The 21650-nt window shown below is 57.8% G+C and overlaps 1 protein-coding gene across 2 annotated transcripts in view; it reads left to right on the top strand.

Annotated features, from left to right (window-relative positions):
- The window catches only part of PDE2A (phosphodiesterase 2A), a 348564-nt gene that overhangs the window by 272032 nt on the left and 54882 nt on the right, over window positions 1-21650 (top strand). For both annotated transcript variants that reach the window (XM_075919627.2, XM_075919628.2), the window contains 3 exons: window positions 5994-6103; window positions 7013-7068; window positions 17879-17938. In XM_075919627.2, the coding sequence (XP_075775742.1) occupies window positions 5994-6103; window positions 7013-7068; window positions 17879-17938 (226 nt within the window). The remainder of the gene's footprint in view (window positions 1-5993; window positions 6104-7012; window positions 7069-17878; window positions 17939-21650) is intronic.

The raw sequence follows: 21650 nt of genomic DNA, 5'->3' as shown, positions 1-21650 counted from the left end.
TCCAAGTCACCCTGTTGTTTCAGGCCAATTCCACAAGCCAAATACACAGGGAAGGGTTGGAACTTAACTTCATTCACAAGTTTGATTCCTATCAGAGAGGAATGAATAAAGACATTGCCTGGCTCCCACACTACCTGTTACATCCTAATTACTTAACCAGCCGAACAATGGGTACTTAAAGAGGTGCAAATTGTTCTCATCAACTTCTTGGAACTTGAACAGTCTACTTCACTATTTTTTTCTTCCCCTCCCCCTCCTTTCCGCCCCCTTCCCTTATTTATTCTTGGAGCTGGACTTTTAATACTCCGGTCATCTGGAGAAGGGGGTTGTGCCCACAAAAGCTCACGATCCCATCTATGTGTTTTGTTAGTCTATAACAGTGGTCCTCAACGCGGTGCCCACGGGTGCCATGGCACCCGCCGGGGCATTTATGTGAACCCGCCTAGTGACCAGGGTCGGCCCGAGCCATTCTTGTGCCCCGGGCGCCCAGCAGCCTTAAAATGTTGGGAACCACTGGTCTATAAGATGCTGCTGGACTATTTGTTGCCCTGGCCGTGCAGACGGGGAGATGTCCCTGGGAAGCTCCCATGGGCCGTCCCCTCCTTGCTCCCAGGGCTGGCAAGGCAGTAGCTGCTGGGGAGCTGGGAAGGGGTTGGTGATGGCAGACTGCTGCCAGGAGAGCGAGACGGTGCCAGCTCACTGTGGTCCAGTGTGAAGACACGGAATCGCAGGATGGCCAGGCCCAGGCGGCGTACGAGTCTCCCTTTGGCTGCCCGGGCTGGAGCTCTCTCAGTTCAGCAGGGAGATGCTTGTGCTGCCGGGGCAGAAGGCCCGGGGTCTGTGCCTGGCTCTGTGCCTGGCTATCTGAGCGGAGCTAGCGGGGATGCAGGTCTGCAGACTGGTGAGCCGCCGCGATGCTCGCTCCGCAACCAGCCAAGTTTGGCTCTGTCATTTTAAAAAAACAACCCTCCTAGAAACAACTCTTTCAGTTTTGAAAACTCACTTACAAAGCCCCGGCCCCGCCTTTGAATTTCCAGCCATCTGGCCCCCCAGACGGTGCCGGCTTGCTCCTCCCATTGGAATCGGCACAGCAGTGGGGGGGCAATCCGGGGACCAGTCTGGCCCGTTGGATGGCCACAGGCTTGTCGCCACCCGAGGCTGCGCTGGCGGGCGCTGATTGGCTGCATGGAAAGCTGGCTCCAGGAGCAGGCGAAGGGGTGTGATAAACAGCAGCTTGTCAGGCTGCTGCGAGGTGGGTGGTTGTGACGATTCTGCTTGTATTTCAGCAGCCCCGCAGTCTGCGGCGAGCGGGGTGTTGGGGACCGGTGCACAGGGTCTGTGCATTGGGAACCCATGGCTGCGGGACCCGGGTTTCCAAGCCATCCTTGCGCAGCCTCACTGCACTGGAAACCTGGGCTCCCTGTGGCTGGAGCCGCTGCGCTAGCCTGAGCTGTGTCCACACTGCGGAATACCAGGGCTTGGACCCCAGTGCCAGTGGGACTCGGGCACTGACTGCCCCCTGGCAGGGCCCCGGCTCCGGAGCGCTTGCTGACCGGAGTCAGACTGAGGTGTGTGTGGACAGAAAACAGGGGCTCAAACCAGGCTTAGAGCACAGTGCAGAGACTTCCATAGTCAGAGACAGCCCTGCTCCACAGAGCTTACACTCTGCTGGAGGGGAAACTGAGGCAGGGAATTGCCCACGGTCACCCACCAGCTGAGGTGGGAAGAACACCCCGATCTCCTGACAGCCAGTCTGGTGCCCAACCCACTAGTCCCACCTGCCCTCCGGGCTGGGTTTAGTGATGGGACAGGCCCCCATGGGCTGGGGTGGCAGCCTTGACACGTGGCGTGTTTCCCACTGGGCAGAAGTTGGGCAAGGAGCCTCTTTTGGGCCTGTCATGTTATTGGGTTTTATAATGAGCAGACAGATCACGGCTGCGCCCACAGGGGCGTGTTTGCCCCAACGTCTGTACAAAGGGGGCCATGTGGGGTGTCAAATGAAAGCTTGTGTCCTACTCAGTCTATGTATGCTGCTCATGTACTTGCGTGGTGTTTGGATGGGGAGTTATGAATATGGACTCTGTGCTGGTGCTGTGAACGTTCTCCGTCTGAGAAAGGAACGTCCAACGAAGGACTATGCTAATCAGCACGGCTTCGGGGACGATGGCTCTCAGAGAGGCCAATTCACACCTGAGGGATGCGTCTGGAAACCTGCAAACCAGCCAGGGCAAAAAGGCTGCTGGCATGTGGAACAGAGGCAGGTCACTGCCCATGTGCCCTGCTCCAGCTTGGGAGGTACCAGGAATGGATATAAAATGCCATGGGGTGGTCTCCTCCCCAGATGCAGCCTTGCTAGGGACAAAGCCGGGAAGGATTTGCTGACCCGTCCTGACACAGGATGTACACCAGAGACTTCTAAGCTAGCAGTTTGTAACGTCTCTGCTAAGAACCTGCTTCGAGAACTGGGTGACTGGTGCATGTGATGTATTCTCCTTAACAACCTTATTCTCACCCTTTTCTTTCTTTTGTTAATAAACCTTTAGGCTGTGTCTACATTGGCCACTTATTCCGGAAAATCAGCCGCTTTTCCGGAATAACTTGCCAGCTGTCTACACTGGCCCCTTGAATTTCCGGAAAAGCACTGATGATCTAATGTAAAATCATCAGTGCTTTTCCGGAAATACTATGCTGCTCCCATTCGGGCAAAAGTCCTTTTCCGGAAAACTGTTCAGGAAAAGGGCCAGTGTAGACAGCACAGTAGTCTTTTCCGCGAAAAAGCCCCGATTGCGAAAATGACGATCAGGGCTTTTTTGTGGAAAAGCGCGTCTAGATTGGTCACGGACGCTTTTCCGCAAAAAGTACTTTTCCGGAAAAGCATCCTGCCAATGTAGACGTGCTTTTTCCAAAAATGCTTATAACGGAAAAGTTTTCCGTTATAAGCATTTCCGGAAAATCATGCCAGTGTAGACGTAGCCTTATCTTGTGGGTAAGATAAAGTATAAATTGACTGGGAATCTGTGGCTGGTTCTTTGGGACCGGGAGAACCCGTTCGGGGTAGGGGAGATCGGGTTCTATAACCCCTCACCTGTGTATTAGGCCCGGGGGCTGGTTGTGGCACAGGGAGAGCTGGGGTGCCTGAGGGGTTTTGCTCGTGAGGCTTCCTGCTGGCTGGATTGGCAGCTGGAGTGTTCGGTGTGACTGGTTTGTGGCCTGGTTTGAGAGAGGTCTCCAGTCTAGGGCTGTAAGGAGCCCTGGTGTTGAGCAATTCGCCCTGAGCAGACTCCCTCAGCGGTGCCCAGACTCGACCCGATCGGTCCCAAGGGCCCTGGAACCAGATGCCCTTGAAAGTCTCGTCTCTCTCTGGCTTCCAGATCAAACAGCCTAAATAACAGTGAATGGTGATGGCTCCCAGCCATAGGGGCAGGGGTGCTGCAGCACCTTCAGGTTTTGCACCCAGTTTCCCACACTTGGAGACTGGCCCCGCTACCAGCTTCTCCGCCCTGGGTCCCGGCCTCCAGACAGCCTCTGTGGGGTCCTGCCAGCCCTGCCATGGGCTCCACAGCCCGCCGGTCCTGCTAGCCCTGGGGTCCTCTCCCCGGGTGTGACGGTCAAGACTTTGGGATGGAATGAAAGACAATGACTTATTTCTCTTAGCAGAGAAAAGCAAAGCCCATATGCCTGTCTAAGGTGTGACCGCCCGCCTGCGTAAAGGACACCGCATCTCTCATTGTTAAAAGCTTGCGTCTAAACTACTTCCAATTTCGAAAGCTCTGCTTCCGAAAGTGAGATCGGAAGAAGATATGCAAATTCCCGTGGAATTTGCATATCCTCTTTCGAATCTTCCCCGTAGTCTAGACATAGCCCAAGAGCAGGCAGGGTGAGCGAATTCCTCCAGCATGCAGTAATTCATCCTTCCCACTAGGGGCAGCACATGCCGGGGCCACCTTTGGCAGATTCCGTGGAGGAATGCGCTGAGGGAGGGTGCCCTCTGCAGGTGAGGAGGACTGGAAAGTCAGCAGCAGCGCAGCATGGGAGTGGCTCTTTGGACGGTGCTATTTAAAGGGCTGTACCGTCTGCCTGCAGACATGAGCCACATCTGAGTGGATCTGTCTGTGTGAGCAGCCCCTGAGATCAGCACGGCTGGCGCCTGGTTGCTGCTTGCCAGCCCCGAGGGGCGGCCGCGTTGAACAGGGATGTGAAATTTCGATGAATCAGCTAATCGAGTAGTTGATGGAATTTCCAATGACTACTCGATTAGTCGGTAAGGGGTGAGATGCTCGCTATCCCGGCTGAGCCTCCGCCCATGGCTCTTACTACATTTCAAAGGCAGAGGCGCAGCTGGGAGCCCGGGGGGAGCGGGGACTGCATTAGTCCCCTGTGGGGCTCTTGCTACATTTCAAAGGCAAAGGCACAGCAGTCGGACTGGCGCGGGGTGGGGGGGACTGCTTCCTGCTGTGCTTCTGCCTCCTCTGCCCCCCCCCCACCTCCCCTGAAGTGATGGTGATGGGGGGGAACCGGCGTTTAAGCTGGCTCCCCCAGCACTGGCTCCTGCTCCCCCCTTGCTGCCTCTGACACAGAGGCAGCAAGGGGGGCGGGGAATGCCTAGTTGAGTAGTGACTCGACTACCCGATAAGCCTATGCTTATGGCCATTTATCACACAGTCCAGTTTGTCTGAGTGGCCAGCTAGGGACTGGGGCTGTCTGGGACACCCAGGAAAGCTTGGGAGAGTGACCCAGGCAGGCAGACTTGTTCCAGGCTTGGTGCGATCTAATTGCAGAACGCACCGCCACCGTGTGGCCTCTGCCCTGGGTTCTGACAGCCTGCCCTGCGGTCGGCATTCAGGGTCGTGAGCCGCTCTCAGGAGTGTGGCGCTACCGGCGTGACCTGTACCTAGCAGAGACACTGCACCTGAGCTCCTCCGAGACTCTACGGTGCCCAGCCCCATCAGTCTGCGTTTGCAGGCGATGCTGCCTCTGCAGCTCCTCTAGGAGCCCCGGCACCGCCGCTGGTTCACTGGCCAGCTGCTTGGCCAACACTCCTGTTCACCACGGGAGGGAGGTTGTTACGCAGAAAGGCTCCGGGTGAAGGGCCAGCAAGGAGGAGGAGCAAAGACAGGCAGGGCTCCAAGCAAGGAAAAGAAACGCCTGCTCCTGCGACTCTAAACTCGGGGTAACCTAGAGGTCTTGGTTAAGAGAGTTTCCCAACTTCCAGCTGGGATTCACCCTTCTCTCATCAACACTCAGCTCTCCTTGTGCGCACTCAAGAGCAGGGCAGTGCAAATGTGTCAGGTTCTGGGCCGAGACCCGGGAAGGCTTCCTGCTCTTCTTCACTTCCTGGAGACTTCCCCTGCCCCTGCTGATGCCTAGGAAATGGGGGCTCTCATATTGCAATTCCAGCAGCTTACTTTATACCGGAGGCCCTGGGACAGATCTGTCTGTCGGCCTGGCTCCCTTTGGTGGCTACAGCCTTGAAAGCCTCCCGGAGGATGAGGCCAGGCTGACCTTCGGCAGCGGGACGGCTCAGGCTCACGTTGTACGCTGGGATGGTAGAGGAACGCGGGATACAATCAGCCGATTGGGGTTCAGGCCCCCTGCGTTCCTCTGGGGGTGTCTGATTGTCCCAGGGATGCTCAGAACCGGGGCCTTGGCCGAGCCCTCGGTCGAAACTCACATCCGGGTTTGTGGCTGAATTGCAGTCCCAGCCTGGGCGAGATTCAGCCTGGGTGGGACCTTTGGCCTCTTTGTAGTACCGGGCTCCGAGACTAAACTCGTTAGCCCCGTGCCGCCCATGAGCGTCAGTGCAATGACACCCACTCGCCCCCTGGTCACTCGGCCGGTGGGCACTAGCTGAGCCCTGCCAGGGGGCCAGTCAGCCTGCCTATCTCCCGGGCTGGGGCAGGCTGTTTTCCTCATCTCCCGGAGCCTGGGCCCCCCGCGCTGCATCTCCTTGGCCAGTGGGCTCAGGACGGTGCCCTCTGCTCTTGTGCTTCCAGAGATGCCGTCCTCCGGCAGAAGCGGGTGGAATGCAGCGGGCTGCTCCCCTCCGAGCTCCCGGGCAAGCAGATGGGCAGCCTGGCGGCACCTTTGCCTCCTGATAAGCAAGGTAGGAAGAGGCTGGGATGGGACGTCGCTAGGTGGGCGGGGGGGGGGAGGGGAGCAGTCTCCGTCTCTGCGTTTCGGAAAGGCCGGTGCTCAGTTACTGCAGTGAGGCACGCAGGGCACAGATGGATTGAGCAGCAGCCCTGTGCCGGGGCACCTGGCAGAGACAGAGCATGAGGCACATGGCAGAGATCAATGGATGGGAGGGAGGGAAGGGTGAAGAGGGGTAAATGGGGTGGGTGGATGGATGGAAAGAGGGGTACACGGGGTGGAGGGGTGGGTGAAAAGGGGGGTACACGGGGTGGGTGGGTGGATGGATGGAAAGGGGGGTACACGGGGTGGGTGGGTGGGTGGATGGATGGAAAGGGGGGTACACGGGGTGGGTGGGTGGATGGAAAGGGGGGTACACGGGGTGGGTGGGTGGATGGAAAGGGGGGTACACGGGGTGGGTGGGTGGATGGATGGATGGAAAGGCGGGTACACGGGGTGGGTGGGTGGATGGAAAGGGGGGTACATGGGGTGAGTAGATGGATGGAAAGGGGGTACATGGGGTGAGTAGATGGATGGAAAGGGGGGTACACGGGGTGGGTGGGTAGATGGATGGAGGAGAGTACATACCATGGATAGATGGAGAAGGTGGTACATATGGTGCATGGAAGGGAGAGATGGATGGATGGATGGATGGGGAGGAGGGTACATGGGGTGCATTGGATTGATGGATGGATGGATGGGGAAAAGATACATGGGGAGGATGAAGTGGGAGGTGTATGGATTGATAGCGACCGATCTGTGGTGTCTCCTCAGACACCACCAAGTCTGCACGTGCCAGCATGCGTCCCCACCCTGCTTCCCTGTCATCGCCTCCTGCGGTGTCTCCTCTGCACCAGGCTGACTTTGCCATCTTGCTTTGCAGTGCTGATAAACCCGCTGGTGGACAAGGACGCGGGGGGCGTGGTCGCTGTCATCCTGGTGAGTGAATGGGAGCTGGTGGGAAGGGGAGAAAGCTGGAAAGGGGAGGGCAGAGGAACTGAGTGGCCAGGACTCGCTTGGGGTCCGGCCGTTGTACGCAGAGGTGTCTGCTCAGAAGTACTGCACAGCCCTTCGCAGAGGGGGTCCCACCTGCCCCACCCGCTCCCCTTCGACGCAGAAAGCACCGCAGCGCAGTGCACCAGCTGCTCAGCCCCACACAACACCAGCACACTGGCTTAGTGCAGGTGAGCCTGTCTCAGCTCCTGCCGTTTGCTCCCTGGGCCAGCCCCTGAGGGAGATGGGGGGCAGAGCATACCCAGCCATGGTGCATTCGGTTACTGACAAGTACCTCCCTTGACTGTTCAGGCAGGACACCAGGTGACCGACGGGGCCACTTCTCCCTGTGCCCATGAGGGGAGGCAGAGCTTGGCTCTGATCGGCACGCGGGGCGTGCACACTGAGAAGCTCTGGGGGGGGGGCAGGGAGACGGCAGCCTCCATATATGGGTGCTCAGGGCTGTCCGCTTGCTAAGGCTGCCTCTTGGCACGGGCGCCAGGCCCTGAGCAGGGCTAGGGCGGCTCTCCCAGTCTGGCTGCGCGAAGCGTTCGCGGGGGGGAGTCTCGTCCCCCAGCTTTCCACCCCTCTGCGGGCTGCCCAGCACGTCCTTCATCACCATTCTGCTGAGCCATGGCCAGCCTGGGGGTCAGCCGGCCCGCGGGAAGGGCAGCTCGCTGGCGCCCTCTGGAGGTGAAGCTGGAGGACGGCGGGTGCGGCTCCCAGCATCGCCCTGCGGGTGGAAGGGTGGGGCTGAGGAGGGGCTGGTGAGTTTTCTTCTATTAAATAGCGCCCCAGTGGAGCAGCCCCCTGTGGGGCTAGGACCCGTCAGCCTGAATGCCCTGTCCTGGCTGAGATGGGGGGGCGGGCAGCAAAGCTCGTCAGTGATCGCTGGATTCCCCCCACCCCGGCCGCAACAGAGAGCCCTCAGCTCAGGCTCCCATAACCCCTCACTGCTGCATCCCCCCTCTCCCCACGGCGCCACCTGCTGGCTCGCGCGTGTGTCTCCACTGCCCCCTATGGGGCAGACAGGGAGCTGCACCAGGCCTAACCCGCAGCAGGAGAGGGCAGGTGTGCGCCTTTGGAGCAGAGGGCCGTGGCTTGGATTCCTGCTTCCGGCCGTGGAAACCTGCCTGGCCGCAGGGCAGCTGTGGAGCAGAATGAATTCGGTGTGAATTGCTCCGTAGGGTGGAGGGGCACGCAGCAGTAGCTCAGGGCGCTGCAGGGCTGGCTGGTAGAGGAATGCAGGAGCCGGCTGCTTTTGGGGGTGACTTGGCAAATAGCCCCGTGCCAATTCGGCTGCTGCGATGGGCCTGGCAGGGGCAGGCGCCCGGCACAAACGAGCTCTCCTGGAAGCTCGCCTTGGTGCAGCCGCCCCCGGCCAGAGGCGAGCGCACAGGGAGGAGTGAGCCATGCACAGCCTGCCTGGGCCCGGCCCTGGAAAGCCGCTGACGCCACCAGGGAGCCCGGCTCCCGCGCCTCGGCCCAAGGAGCCGGGATTGCGGGGGCTTTAAGTGGATTAAGGAACGAGATGAGCAGCAAGAGATTTTCTCCAGCGCTTAATTAAAAAGGAATTAAAACGATGGAGGAGCGCTGACCTTTCTCAAACTCGCCTGTTGGCCCCGGTGCTGGGGAGCGCGCCCCACCCCAGCAGGAGAGCCCTGCTTCCTCTCATGCCCACGTGCGTTCACGTGAATGCCCTGGGCTTGCACAGATGTGTCATGCACACACTCGGCAGATGTGTGCCCAGCTGTAGTAGGGCTCGCATGTTTTCACAGGCACAAGGCAACCACCTGGTCCCACGTATGTGACATGCACATGTGCCCCTTCACACATGCTGTTTGGTTCAGACACGCTAGCCAGGCACCGCTAAGGCGTGGAAAAGAGACACATGCCCCAGGTGTCTGTCCCAGGCTGGAAAGGGCCTCGCCACATCTGGGAGCTGGTCCCAGGGAGCAGCATCCAATCCTGGATTGATGGCCAGTTACAGGCTACTTTTGAAAGGGCGCTCCAGTCCGACAGGGTTGCCTGCAATAGCAGGGGACCTGGGAGGTGATGGGCAGTCCTGTTCTCATGGCATAAAGCCAGCTACGCTGTCATATACCTGCACTTCCATACACACAGCACTCTTGCGCCCTTTCACATCCGTAAATCCCTTCCCCTCTGCCCCCTTCTCCCTCTCACAAGGCAGGTGAGATCTAGTGCCAGACAGGCTGCAGGGGCAGCGCCGTGGCTCTCCATCCAATTTCAGCTCCCTGGGGCCGGTGCTAGGTCCTGTCCCGTGTCTCATTTTTTCCCATTCGTGTGCAGAATACATTTTGTTCCGTGCACCGAGGCATGTGCAGATGTGCAACACCAGTAGAAACACACGCTGCCACCTGTGGGAGGCTGTGGGCGCTCTGCTAATCACCTGGGTGGCCTTGGAGCCTCTCCTGGGAGGCCGCCCAAGCGCTCAGCTTTCCGGGAACGCTGGTCCTGTCCCTTGTCTGTCCGGCTCGTTCACGCCACGGGCACAGTGGAAGTGCAGCCATTGCATTCTGCGGCCGGCCCGCCGCTAAGAGTCGAACCAGTATCACTACGCTGATCCGGCGTAACGTAATGGAGACACTTCAACGGCTGTCCTCAGGGCTTGACGCCGGTGCCAATCCGGGTAGGATCTGGGCACCTTCTGCGAAACACAAGTTCTCCTTCCTTCTCTGCCTGGGATGTTTGCACATTTGCTTTCCCTAGGTTATGTAGTCCCTTCCCAAGCCCCCAGAGGAGGCCAGCTCCATAGCAAAGGCTGCCAATCCCAGCCACTCACTCGTTTGGCAAGTCTCCCGCACCTCCTCCCGCAAACAGAGCACGCTTCACTAATGCCACGTCTCCCGGGCAGAGAGCCCCCCTGAAAGCAGGCGGGGGTGCTAGCTAATGGCTGATTGAGGAGCGCAAACAGCCCACTAACTCCCCGGTGCTGCCTAATTTCTGGGAGCCGAAGGGGGACACGTCCTGTGGACAGCGCCTGGCTCCAATTCAGCTCCCTGAACAGTGAAGTGGAAGGAGTCTCGCTTTGCCATTCTTGGCCCAGCTTGTCGGCCTCCAGGCAGTTGCTAAGAGGAAAGTGCTAATTAATTGGAGACAATCACATGAGCTGGGAGATTCACGTGCACCCAGCACTGAGAGAGGGGGAAGCATATTGGAATCTAGAAGCAAAGAAAATACCCACAGGCTCTCTGTGCAACACCAGTGTTCTACCCCACACATGCCTATGTGGTCTAGCACACGCGCGCTGTGACACACAGGAGTGCATGTGCTAACACACACACACTGTGACACACAAGTACATGCTCTAGCACGTGCTGTGACACACGGGACTACATGCTTTAACACGTGTGGTAGCATACGACTACGTGCTCTAATGCACAGGGTGTGACACACACATGCTGTAGCATACAGGGGTACATGATATCATTGGTATTACAGAAACCTGGTGGGATGGGACACATGATTGGAATGTTGGTATGGAAGGGTACGGCTTGCTCAGGAAGGACAGACAGGGAAAAAAGGGAGGAGGGGTTGCCTTGTATATTAAAAATGTACACACTTGGACTGAAGTGGAGATGAACGTAGGAGATAGCCGTGTAGAGAGTCTCTGGGTTAAGCTAAAAGGAGTAAAAAACGAGGGTGATATCATGCTAGGAGTCTACTACAGGCCACCTAGCCAGGTGGAAGAGGTGGATGAGGCCTTTTTTAAACAATTAACAAAACTATCCAAAGCCCAAGATTTGGTGGTGATGGGGGACTTCAACTATCCAGACATATGTTGGGAAACTAACACAGCGGGGCACAGGCTATCCAATAAGTTTCTGGACTGCATTGGAGACAACTTTCTGTTTCAGAAGGTTGAAAAAGCTACCAGAGGAGAAGCTGTTCTGGATTTGATTTTAACAAATAGGGAGGAACTAGTTGAGAACTTGAAAGTGGAAGACAGTATAGGGGACAGTGATCACGAAATAATAGAGTTCATGATCTTAAGGAAAGGTAGAAGGGAGACCAGCACAATTGAGGTAATGGATTTCAGGAAGGCAGATTTTGATAAGCTCAGAGAACTTGTAGGTAAGGTCCCATGGGAAGCAAGACTGAAGGGAAAAACAACTGAGGAGAGTTGGAAGTATTTCAAAGGGACGTTGTTAAGGGCCCAAAAGCAAACAATTCCGCTGTGTAGGAAAGACAGAAAATATGGCAAAAGACCAGCTTGGCTTAACAAGGAGATCTTGCATGATCTCAAAATAAAAAAGGAGTCATATAAAAAATGGAAACTAGGACAACTAACAAAGGATGAATATAAGCAAGCAACACGGGAATGCAGGGGCAAGATTAGAAAGGCAAAGGCACAAAATGAGATCAAACTAGCTACAGGCATAAAGGGAAACAAGAAGACCTTTTATAAATACATTAAAAGCAAGAGGAAGACCAAGGACAGGGTAGGCCCACTGCTTAGTGAGGAGGGAGAAGCAGTAACAGGGAACTTGGAAATGGCGGAGATGCTCAATGACTTCTTTGTTTCGGTCTTCACCGAGAAGTCTGGAGGTGTGCCTAACGTAGTGAATACAAGCAGAGAGAGGGTAAGTTTAGAAGATAGGATACACAAAGAACAAGTTAAAAAATCACTTAGGAAAGTTAGATGTCAGCAAGTCACCAGGTCCTGATGAAATGCATCCCAGGATACTCAAGGAGCTGATAGAGGAGGTATCTGAGCCTTTAGCTATGATCTTTGAAAAATCATGGCAGACAGGGGAGATTCCAGAAGACTGGAAAAGGGCAAATATTGTACCCATCTATAAAAAGGGGAATAAGAACAACCCAGGAAACTACAGACCGGTCAGTTTAACGTCTGTCCCAGGGAAGATAATGGAGCAGGTAATTAAGGAAATCATATGCAAACACTTGGAAGGTAATAAAGTGATAGGGAATAGCCAGCATGGGTTTATGAAGAACAAGTCATGCCAAACTAATCTGATAGCTTTCTTTGATAAGATAACGAGCCTTGTGGATAAGGGAGAAGCGGTGGATGTCATATACCTAGACTTTAGTAAGGCATTTGATACGGTCTCGCATGCTATTCTTATTGATAAACTAGGCAAATATAACTTAGATAGGGCCACGATAAGGTGGGTGCATAATTGGCTGGATAACCGTAGTCAGAGAGTTGTTGTTAACGGTTCTAAATCCTGCTGGAAAGGGATAACAAGTGGAGTTCCTCAAGGGTCTGTTTTGGGACCCGTACTGTTCAATATCTTCATCAATGATGTAGATATTGGGATAGAGAGTACGCTTATTAAGTTTGCAGATGATACCAAACTGGGTGGGGTTGCAACTTCTTTGGAGGATAGGGACATAATTCAAAATGACCTTAGAAAGTTAGAGAAATGGTCAGAGGTAAACAGGATGAGGTTTAATAAAGAGAAATGCAAAGTGCTCCACTTAGGAAGGAACAATCAGTTCCATACATACAAGATGGGAAGTGTGACGGCGCGTTGGGGGTTCCCCGTCTCCTGCACCCCGAAATGGCACAAACAGACTGCACCAGCCGGTGGAATAGAGGAAGTTTATTGCCTCTCCAGGATACAGCCCAGCACAGATGTAGTCTGGCCACAGAGCTGGGCTAGGATGCCTCAGGCCCCCTTGAGATGGGGGAGACTGGGCCCCTAAACTCCAGTCCCTTCTCCTAGGCTCTCCTCCATGCTCTCCCACCGTCTAACTAAATTCCCTTCCAGCCCTGCCCCCGCAGTCAGGGCAGCATTCCACCTTCCTTTGTTCCTCTCCATGGGGGGTGTCTGGCCACTGGTTCAACCAGTTTGGCCTTACCTCTGCCTAGCGAGGTTTTCCCTGCTGGGTCTTGCTCCAGACAGCAGGGGTCACCACAGCCCAGCAAGTACCCCCACTACGTCACAGTTCTCCCCCCTCCGAGAGCGAACTGAGCAGGGTCACTCCGCTCGTGACCTAGGGAAGGTCGGGTCCTCTGCGTGGGAACCCGCCCTGGGGACATGGGTGCTCCCCTTGACTCAGGCTGGCCGTGGCAAGGCCCCACATGAGCTGGCTTCCCTCTGTCCACTCGCCGCCCCGCTCCAGGGCAACTGGCACAGGCCTGTCCTCGGGGGTCACACCCACCCTTCTGCTGGCCTTGATCTCTGGCCAGGGTCTCTCGGGCCGGGGCCATGAGCCCAGTGAGCCTTCTCTGGACAACCAGGGCGGCTTCCACCCCCGAAGCTCCATCCAGGGAGGTCTTCCCCTCCCATAACTCTCTCAGCAAGCCCAGAGGGTCTATCTGGGGTAGAGACCCCCAAGCCGCTTTCCTCCTGTCTTGGGCCTTCCCGCCCCTCTGGCAGGAGTCACAGGACCGGCAGTACAGCTGCACGGCTGTAAAGATTCCCGGCCAATAGAAGTGCTGGAGCAGCTTCAGCCGGGTGCTCCGGATCCCCCGGTGGCCCCCAACGGGGACATCGTGGGCCAAATACAGCAGCTTGAGGCGATACTTTCGGGGGACGACCAGCTGCTGCTGGACACCCCATGCCCTCGCCTTCCTGGGGGGGAGCCACTCACGGAACAGGAGCCCACGCTCCCGCAGGAATCTCTCCTGGCCACCTCTCCCCCGGGGCTGAGCTGCACGGAGGCCAGCCTGGTCCCTCAGCCTCTGCAAGGAGGGGTCTGCCTGCACCTCAGCCTGGAATTCAGCTGCTGAGGCAGGGATCGGGACCTGTTCCCCACCTTTGTCTAGGTCCGGAGTCCCAGCCTGGCTGGACCCCGTGTCCACTGGGATGGGACCCTGAGGACGCTGCCAGGAATCCTTCCCTGGACCCACGTTGTCAGCCCCCCGCTGGCTCTGGCTCCGGGTAGTGACTAGAGCCCGCTGGGATTCATGGGGCCACTCCTCTAGGTCATTCCCCATCAGCACCTCGGTGGGCAAGTGCGGGTGCACCCCCACTTCCTTGAGGCCCTCCTTGGCCCCCCATTTCAGATGCACCCTGGCTACAGGCACCTTAAACGGGGACCCGTCTATGCCCTTCAGGGTCAGCTGCGCGTGGGGTAGTATCCGCTCCTGGGCCACTATGTCGGATCGGGCCAGAGTCACCTCCGCCCCCGTGTCCCAGAAGCCCGTCACCTTCCTACCATCCACCTCCAGGGGTATGAGGCACTCGCTCCGCAGGGGCCGTCCTGCCCCCACCCGGTACACGGAGAAATCCGCCTCCTGAGAATCAGACCTCCCAGGGGAGGTGCACTGAGCATCCTTCCCCTCTCTCTGAGCTGAGGTTTGCCTGCCAGCCCCTGCCTCTGGGGCAGCCTGCCCTTCCCCCCGCCCCAGCCAGTTAACCCTGGAAAGTCCCCGGTCCTGGGACCTGGTGCACTGAGCCCTCTTGTGGCCTTTTTGCCCACAGCGCTGGCAAGTTAGGCTTTGGGCTGTCTCTGTCCAGGCCCTGGCTGGTTCTCTGGGGCGCAGATGACCTGTTCCTTGGTCTCGCCCCGTAGTTGACTCCCTCCGTCGCTCAGCCGAGATCCGGTCTCTGCGCGGTTCCCTTTCTCTCCGGGACTCCCGTTCACACCCGGACCGGCTCTCCGTGAACTCATCCGCCAGTCTCCCGGCCTCCTGGGGGTTCTCTGGTCTCCGGTCCTTGAGCCACAGCCTCAGTTTGGGTGGGCACGCTTCATAGAACTGCTCCATCATGACCAGCTTGAGCAGCTCCTCTGCGGTCTGGGCTCCGACTCCAGACACCCACTTGCGGCAGTATTGCGCCAGGCGGGAGGCCAGGTCCACATAGGTCTCCCGTGGCCCTCTCTGTACCCCCCGGAACTTCTTCCTGTACATCTCGGGGGTCAGCCCGAACTTGTGCAGCAGGGCCTCCTTGACTCGGTTGTAATCCCCTGGCTGTAGGTCCTCCAGCTGACTGAGCACTCCGGCCGCCTCCTGGCTCAGTGCGGGGATGAGCTCCTGCATCCAGTCAGCTGGGGGAACCCGTTGCAGTCCACAGGCCCTCTCAAAGGAGCTGAGGAACCCGTCTATGTCGCCCATGTCCTTCAATTGGGCCACCACGAGCCTCTCCAAGCGCCTGGCAGTCCTGGGACCCTGGGGCCCATCCGCACTTGGCGCAGCCGGTGCCCCGCCGGTTCTCCGCTCTGCCATGGCCAGCTCATGCTGCCGCTGCCTCTCTCGGTCCTGGCGCTCCTTCTCTCGGTCCTCTACTTCCAATTCCCTGATCCGCAGCTGGATCTCCAGCCGCCGCAGCTCCGCTGGGCTGGCCCCTGCCCTAGATGGGCTACGGCTTGCAGGCCTCCCGGGAGACGCTGTCTCATCTCTCCGGTGGGTTCCAGCGCTCCTCCCCCACTCTGAGCCTGACACACTCTCAGGGGGGGTCTGGCTGCTTCCCCTGGGGACAAGATCCTGGCCCTGTGGCTGGTCGTTCTCTTCTAGCTGAGCAATCAGCTGGGCCTTGGTTGCTTTCCGCACAGGCAAGCCCCTCTCTCTGCACAGCCCCACCAGCTCTGCCTTCAAGAGTCGGGCGTAGGCCATCTGCCCGCTGGGCCCCTCGGTGCAGACTCACCAGTCTAGTGCTGCAGCGCCCCACGATTCCCAGGAACCGCTTCGCTCTGTCTCCAGCACGCCTGGCTCCAGGGCTCTTGCTTCTACTGCGCCTTGTCGCTCGCCGCTGGAAGCTTCATCCACGGGGTGCAGTGGATCCCACTTCTGACACCAGTGTGACGGCGCGTTGGGGGTTCCCCGTCTCCTGCACCCCGAAATGGCACAAACAGACTGCACCAGCCGGTGGAATAGAGGAAGTTTATTGCCTCTCCAGGATACAGCCCAGCACAGATGTAGTCTGGCCACAGAGCTGGGCTAGGATGCCTCAGGCCCCCTTGAGATGGGGGAGACTGGGCCCCTAAACTCCAGTCCCTTCTCCTAGGCTCTCCTCCATGCTCTCCCACCGTCTAACTAAATTCCCTTCCAGCCCTGCCCCCGCAGTCAGGGCAGCATTCCACCTTCCTTTGTTCCTCTCCATGGGGGGTGTCTGGCCACTGGTTCAACAAGTTTGGCCTTACCTCTGCCTAGCGAGGTTTTCCCTGCTGGGTCTTGCTCCAGACAGCAGGGGTCACCACAGCCCAGCAAGTACCCCCACTACGTCACAGGAAGCGACTGTCTAGGAAGGAGCATGGCGGAAAGGGATCTAGGGGTCATAGTGGACCACAAGTTGAATATGAGTCAACAGTGTGATGCTGTTGGAAAGAAAGCAAATATGATTCTAGGTTGTATCAACAGGTGTGTTGTAAGCAAAACTCATGAAGTCATTCTGCCACTCTACTCTGCACTAGTTAGGCCTCAGCTGGAGTACTGTGTCCAGTTCTGGGCGCCACATTTCAAGAAAGATGTGGAGAAATTGGAAAGGGTACAGAGAAGAGCGACAAGAATGATTAAAGGTCTAGAGAACATGACCTATGAAGCCAGGCTTCATGAACTGGGCTTGTTTAGTTTGGAAAAAAGAAGATTAAGGGGGGACATGATAGCGGTTTTCAAATATCTAAAAGGGTGTCACAAGGAGGAAGGCGAAAATTTGTTCCTCTTGGTTTCTGAGGACAGGACAAGGAGTAATGGTCTTAAAGTGCAGCAGGGGAGGTTTAGATTGGACATTAGGAAAAAATTCCTAACTGTCAGGGTGGTCAAATATTGGAATAAATTGCCAAGGGTGGTGGTGGAATCTCCCTCTCTGGAGATATTTAAGAACAGGTTAGATAGACATCTGTCAGGGATGGTGTAGACGGAGCTTGATCCTGCCTTGAGGGCGGGGGGCTGGACTCGATGACCTCTCGAGGTCCCTTCCAGTCCTATTATTCTATGATTCTATGATCTAATGCCAACCCTCTGTGAGCACAGAACCCCCCTCCCCTGGCCAGCAGGCAGCTGGGTGCACAGTGCCTGCCAGCAGGGGACGGAGCTGTGCACGTCCTTTTCCATTGCTTTGGACTGGCTTTTGGTTTGCCTCTACAAGTCTGTCCCTGGGGCGGGAGGCGGTATTCCCTGAGCGCTGCGTGGCGCGGGGCTGGCAGAGGGAGGCTGCCCCTGGGGCGGGAGGCGGTATTCCCTGAGCGCTGCGTGGTGCGGGGCCTGGAGAGCAAGGCTGCCCCTGGGGTGGGAGGCGGTATGCCCTGAGCGCTGCGTGGCGTGGGGCTGGCAGAGGGAGGCTGCCCCTGGGGCGGGAGGTGGTATTCCCTGAGCGCTGCGTGGTGCGGGGCCTGGAGAGCAAGGCTGCCCCTGGGGTGGGAGGCGGTATTCCCTGAGCGCTGCGTGGTGCGGGGCCTGGAGAGCAAGGCTGCCCCTGGGGTGGGAGGCGGTATTCCCTGAGCGCTGCGTGGCGCGGGGCTGGCAGAGGGAGGCTGCCCCTGGGGCGGGAGGCGGTATTCCCTGAGCGCTGCGTGGTGCGGGGCCTGGAGAGCAAGGCTGCCCCTGGGGTGGGAGGCGGTATTCCCTGAGCGCTGCGTGGCGCGGGGCTGGCAGAGGGAGGCTGCTCCTGGGGTGGGAGGTGGTATTCCCTGAGCGCTGCGTGGCGCGGGGCTGGCAGAGGGAGGCTGCTGCGGGGCCTCAGCAGCTCGGGGGGCAGGAGTAGGACTGGATGGCCAGGGGGCTGCTGGTCAGCACTAAGGACCATCCATCGAGCTGGTGGTGGGGAGCCCAGAGCTGGCTGTTGCCTTGGGGTGCCCCTGTCCTCACCGTCTCTCCTCGCCCCACCAGGTGCACTGCGGGCGACTGAACGAGTCGGACGAGCGGAACCTGCGTGCGCTGGAGAAGCACGTGAGTTAACGCCTGCGCTCCCTGCGCTGCGCCTCCCCCAGCCCCTGTGAGATCAGCCATGCTCTGCCCAGTGCCCCTGCTGCCCACGGCCCCAGGGCAACTCGCCCCAGCAGCCAGGCCTTCCCCTGCGTGCCAAAGGGAATGGGCTGGGCGAGGCTTAGAGAGGTGCTGGCCGGTCAGGAACCAAGAGACTCAGTGACACCCCCATTGTGTGTGTGTGTCCATGCACACCTACAGGGGATCTGGGTGTGCCCACACGCGTGCGGGGGGGTCTGTGTGTGTGCACATGTAACCCACACAGCTAGTGTGGTTCACTGTCCCTTGTAGTGGCACTTAGACCACGTACAGAGAGAGATAAGAACAAGGGAGCTCTACAGCCTAAGCTGAGAACCAGCTGGCTTTGTAGCTCAGGCTGTAGTGGCTCCTATGTTAAGCTCCTGAGGTCTGAGGTTCAAGTCCCTGTGGTGGGGGTTATACACACCTGTGCAGGGGGTCTGTAGGTAGGTGTGATCTGTGGGGGTAGGGGTTTTCTAGCAGCAGGCCTGTGTGCAAAGGGGCTCTTGAGGTGGAAGCGGGAGAGTGAGATGTGCATACACTCACTGGTGTCTCTTTGCTGACCCCGGGCTGGAAGGCTTCCCTTTGCTGCCACTAGAGTGAGAGTCATGTGGGGCGGGGAGGCGATGGGAACCAGCCAACCTATGGGGGAGGGTGAGCATGGAGATGGCACAGACAAGCTCCCTGTGGCTCAACAGAACAGGGGCTGGAGGCCTTCCTTTGCTGGGTCCCCTGTGCGCCTTCCTCAGCCTGGAGCAGCGCTGCCCCCTGCTGGTTACAGCAGTAAAGCCAGCATGAGCAGGATCTGATCCCCCCCCCTCCCCTTCCAGGTTCTGTGGATGGAGAATTCACCCCCATGGGGCACGCTGGACTCTCCCTCCCTGGCTGGGTTTCAGTCAAGACAGGCTGGCTCTGCAGCAGCTCTGCTCCAGGGATTACTGGGGGGTAGGTCTCTGGCCTGGATGGAGGCAGGATCACACACATCCCTTCTGGCTCTGGACTCTACAGACCCTGGGGGAGTCTGGCGCCGGAGCCAGATGCCCTGGCTCAGCATCTGGCTCCACTTGATTCAGGGTTTGCTCCTGTGGCTCTCCTGGGCGCTCTCCTGGCAGGCGAGCGAGGTGCCTACCTGAGGCTCCCAGAGGCTCCCAGAGGGCCTGCTGCCGGCCACGCAAACCCATTGGGGTTCCCTCATGTCGGGGAATGGCCGTTCCCGCGTCCACGCTGTGAGCTCATAGAGATGAGGAGGCCCAGGTCCAAAAGGTGCCGCCATTCGTGGGAATCATTTCCCACTGATTTCACTGGGCTGCGGTGTTGGCCCTGGCTAGAGGGCCGGCACCTGTAACACCATTCTGCTGCGCTGGCCCAGAAGGGCCTCTCCATCCCCCACCTGGCCTCTGCTAACCCCCCCCCTGTAGCATTGCTCATGGCTGGGGAGTGAGGACGCCTCCTCCAGAACAGAAAGGGGGTTGAAGCTTCCTAGTTTCACCACTTCAATGCCAAGCAAGGAGCCGCACCTGCTCTGAAACGGAGGGGAGGCTACTTTGTCGGCCTGCAGGACCAAAGGTCCCATGTATATGGAAGATACATTCATTATAACTCCCTTGCTCCTCCCTACTCCCTTCCATCCGGGGATCTCCAAGCACTTTCACGGCATTAATTAAAGAAGTTAATACAGGCCCCAGCGGAGATGGGTCAGGTTGTGCCAGGTGGTGCACAGACACACCATGAGAGGTGGGCCCTGCCCCACACAGCTTGCAGTTTAACATAGATACGGGTGCCCAAAGAGTGGGGGAGAGACTACATTACTGTCCCCAGAAGCACAGAGAGGGGAAGAGACGGCATTTTTAGGCCAATTTTTCACTCTTCCCCAATTCTTTTTGATGAAACCCAGAAAAAAAAAACCCTTTTGGGTTCCCCGTCCCCTTCCCTCTCGCCCTCTGTTGTCAGTGGCAAAGGGGACAAGGGGGAAGGACGTGGAGGGGGAGGGATGGAAAAAGGGGGTGGAGAATAAACACCGGTGAAATGACCGGGGCTCACCCCAGTTTGGGAATAAACAACACACGCGGAGCAAAGCTCCTTCTGAAGTTTGATGCACGCGGGCGCGAGCCCTTTGCAGCCAGCACGACTGCTGGCAGTGACTGCCCTGCAAGCCCGGGGCCAGAGCCTGGGCACGAGCAGAGTTCGAGGGTGGTGTCTAAGGGGGCACAGGGTTTTCTCAGCCTTCTTTGCGAGGGAGGAAAGCCGGAGGAAAGCAGCGGCGTTATTGGGTTCAGGAGCCAACGCCTCCTCCGCTCCGAGACCCACCGGGATCATAGGAAAATCCATACGGGCTTGTCAAGGCAATTAAGGCAGCTGAATGAGTGCGGGAGAGACATTGCCAGGTTCAATGCCAACGGAGCTAGCGGGAGGCCAGCTACATCTGTGTCAGTGCACTGCTGCCCTCTGCTGCATCCCGGGGGAACTGCTCCCTTCCATGCCACCGGAGTGCCCCACAACCTGCAATACGCTTATCCCCACATGCCCCTCGGGGTCATGCTCTGATCTGCTTTGTGAGAAACTGAGGCGCAGGGAGGCTAAGTGACTCACCCAAGGCCCCACAACCTGTCCACAGCAGAGCCGGGAACTGAACCCAAATCTCTGCTCCCTGCCTGCTGGAGTGGGGCAGTGACCCTTCCTTTGGCTGCTCGGCGTGAGCTCTTCTGGGCGAGGGCTGTGTTGGATCGAGGCAGGTGCAGACGGTTCCCCAGCGGGCGTTTGACTGCTGCTATCTGCTTCTTCGGCTGGCTGAGAAGAGAACGTCGTAGAACTGGGGCCTGTTTTTTCACCATGCTCCTTTTTCCCAGCCTGCAAATTCCTCTGCAGTTGTGAGGCCCCAGTTGCACCATGAGCACAGTTGTACTGGACCAGCAGACCAGGGCTGTGACAGCTCCCCCTTTCCTGTTCAACTCACCGGCCACCTCTCGTTTGCTTCCGCACTTACTGCCACGTCCCACCTCTACCGTACCTCGTGCCTGCCCCTGAGGTCCCCTACTCCCAGGGGGACAACAGAAATCTATCTTCTGCAACTCTATGCTTCCTATAGAAACACCTTCCAGGAGGCCAGGCGAGCGCGAGCCACGCCCCCACATTGCTTTGGTCCTGAAAGGCAGTGAATCTTCAAGCATCTCTCTCCTGGTACTAACTTACTGCAAGATGGGATGCCCTACAACACTGCTCTCTGAGCCCTGGCGGGTCATTTTAATTCTCTGCTCAGTGCTGTTGTAGGTCCTGTTCCAGTGCAGGGATACCTCACGATGCTCCTGACCTCTGCATTACGTCGCTCGAGAGCAACCTGTGAACTGGCCACTTTTGCAACTGAAACCACCAGGAATCTAATTGTCAGGAAGACGACCAGTTCTGTGAACCCTGAATGATTCCTTGTGATAAAAAGCCTCAGCTTGGAGAGAACCGTAGAAACCACCCAACACCGCCCATAGATCGCACCATCCACCATCCTGGACCCAGCACCAAATGTCTCCCAGCTTGCGGAGGTGAATACAATCTGATACCAGTCTGCAACCTGCAAAGCTCCTAAGTCCATCTCTACAAAGTCTACCTCCATGTGCCTTTGCCCTCCTACACCTCCTGTTGCTACTGTTGCGGTGACCCTAGTAAC

The sequence above is a fragment of the Pelodiscus sinensis genome, chromosome 1, assembly GCF_052426305.1.
Source record: "Pelodiscus sinensis isolate ZL-2025 chromosome 1, ASM5242630v1, whole genome shotgun sequence".
NCBI classification, from domain to species: domain Eukaryota; kingdom Metazoa; phylum Chordata; order Testudines; family Trionychidae; genus Pelodiscus; species Pelodiscus sinensis.
Note: the sequence above shows the minus strand (reverse complement) of the source record. Positions and strands in the feature narration are given on the sequence as shown.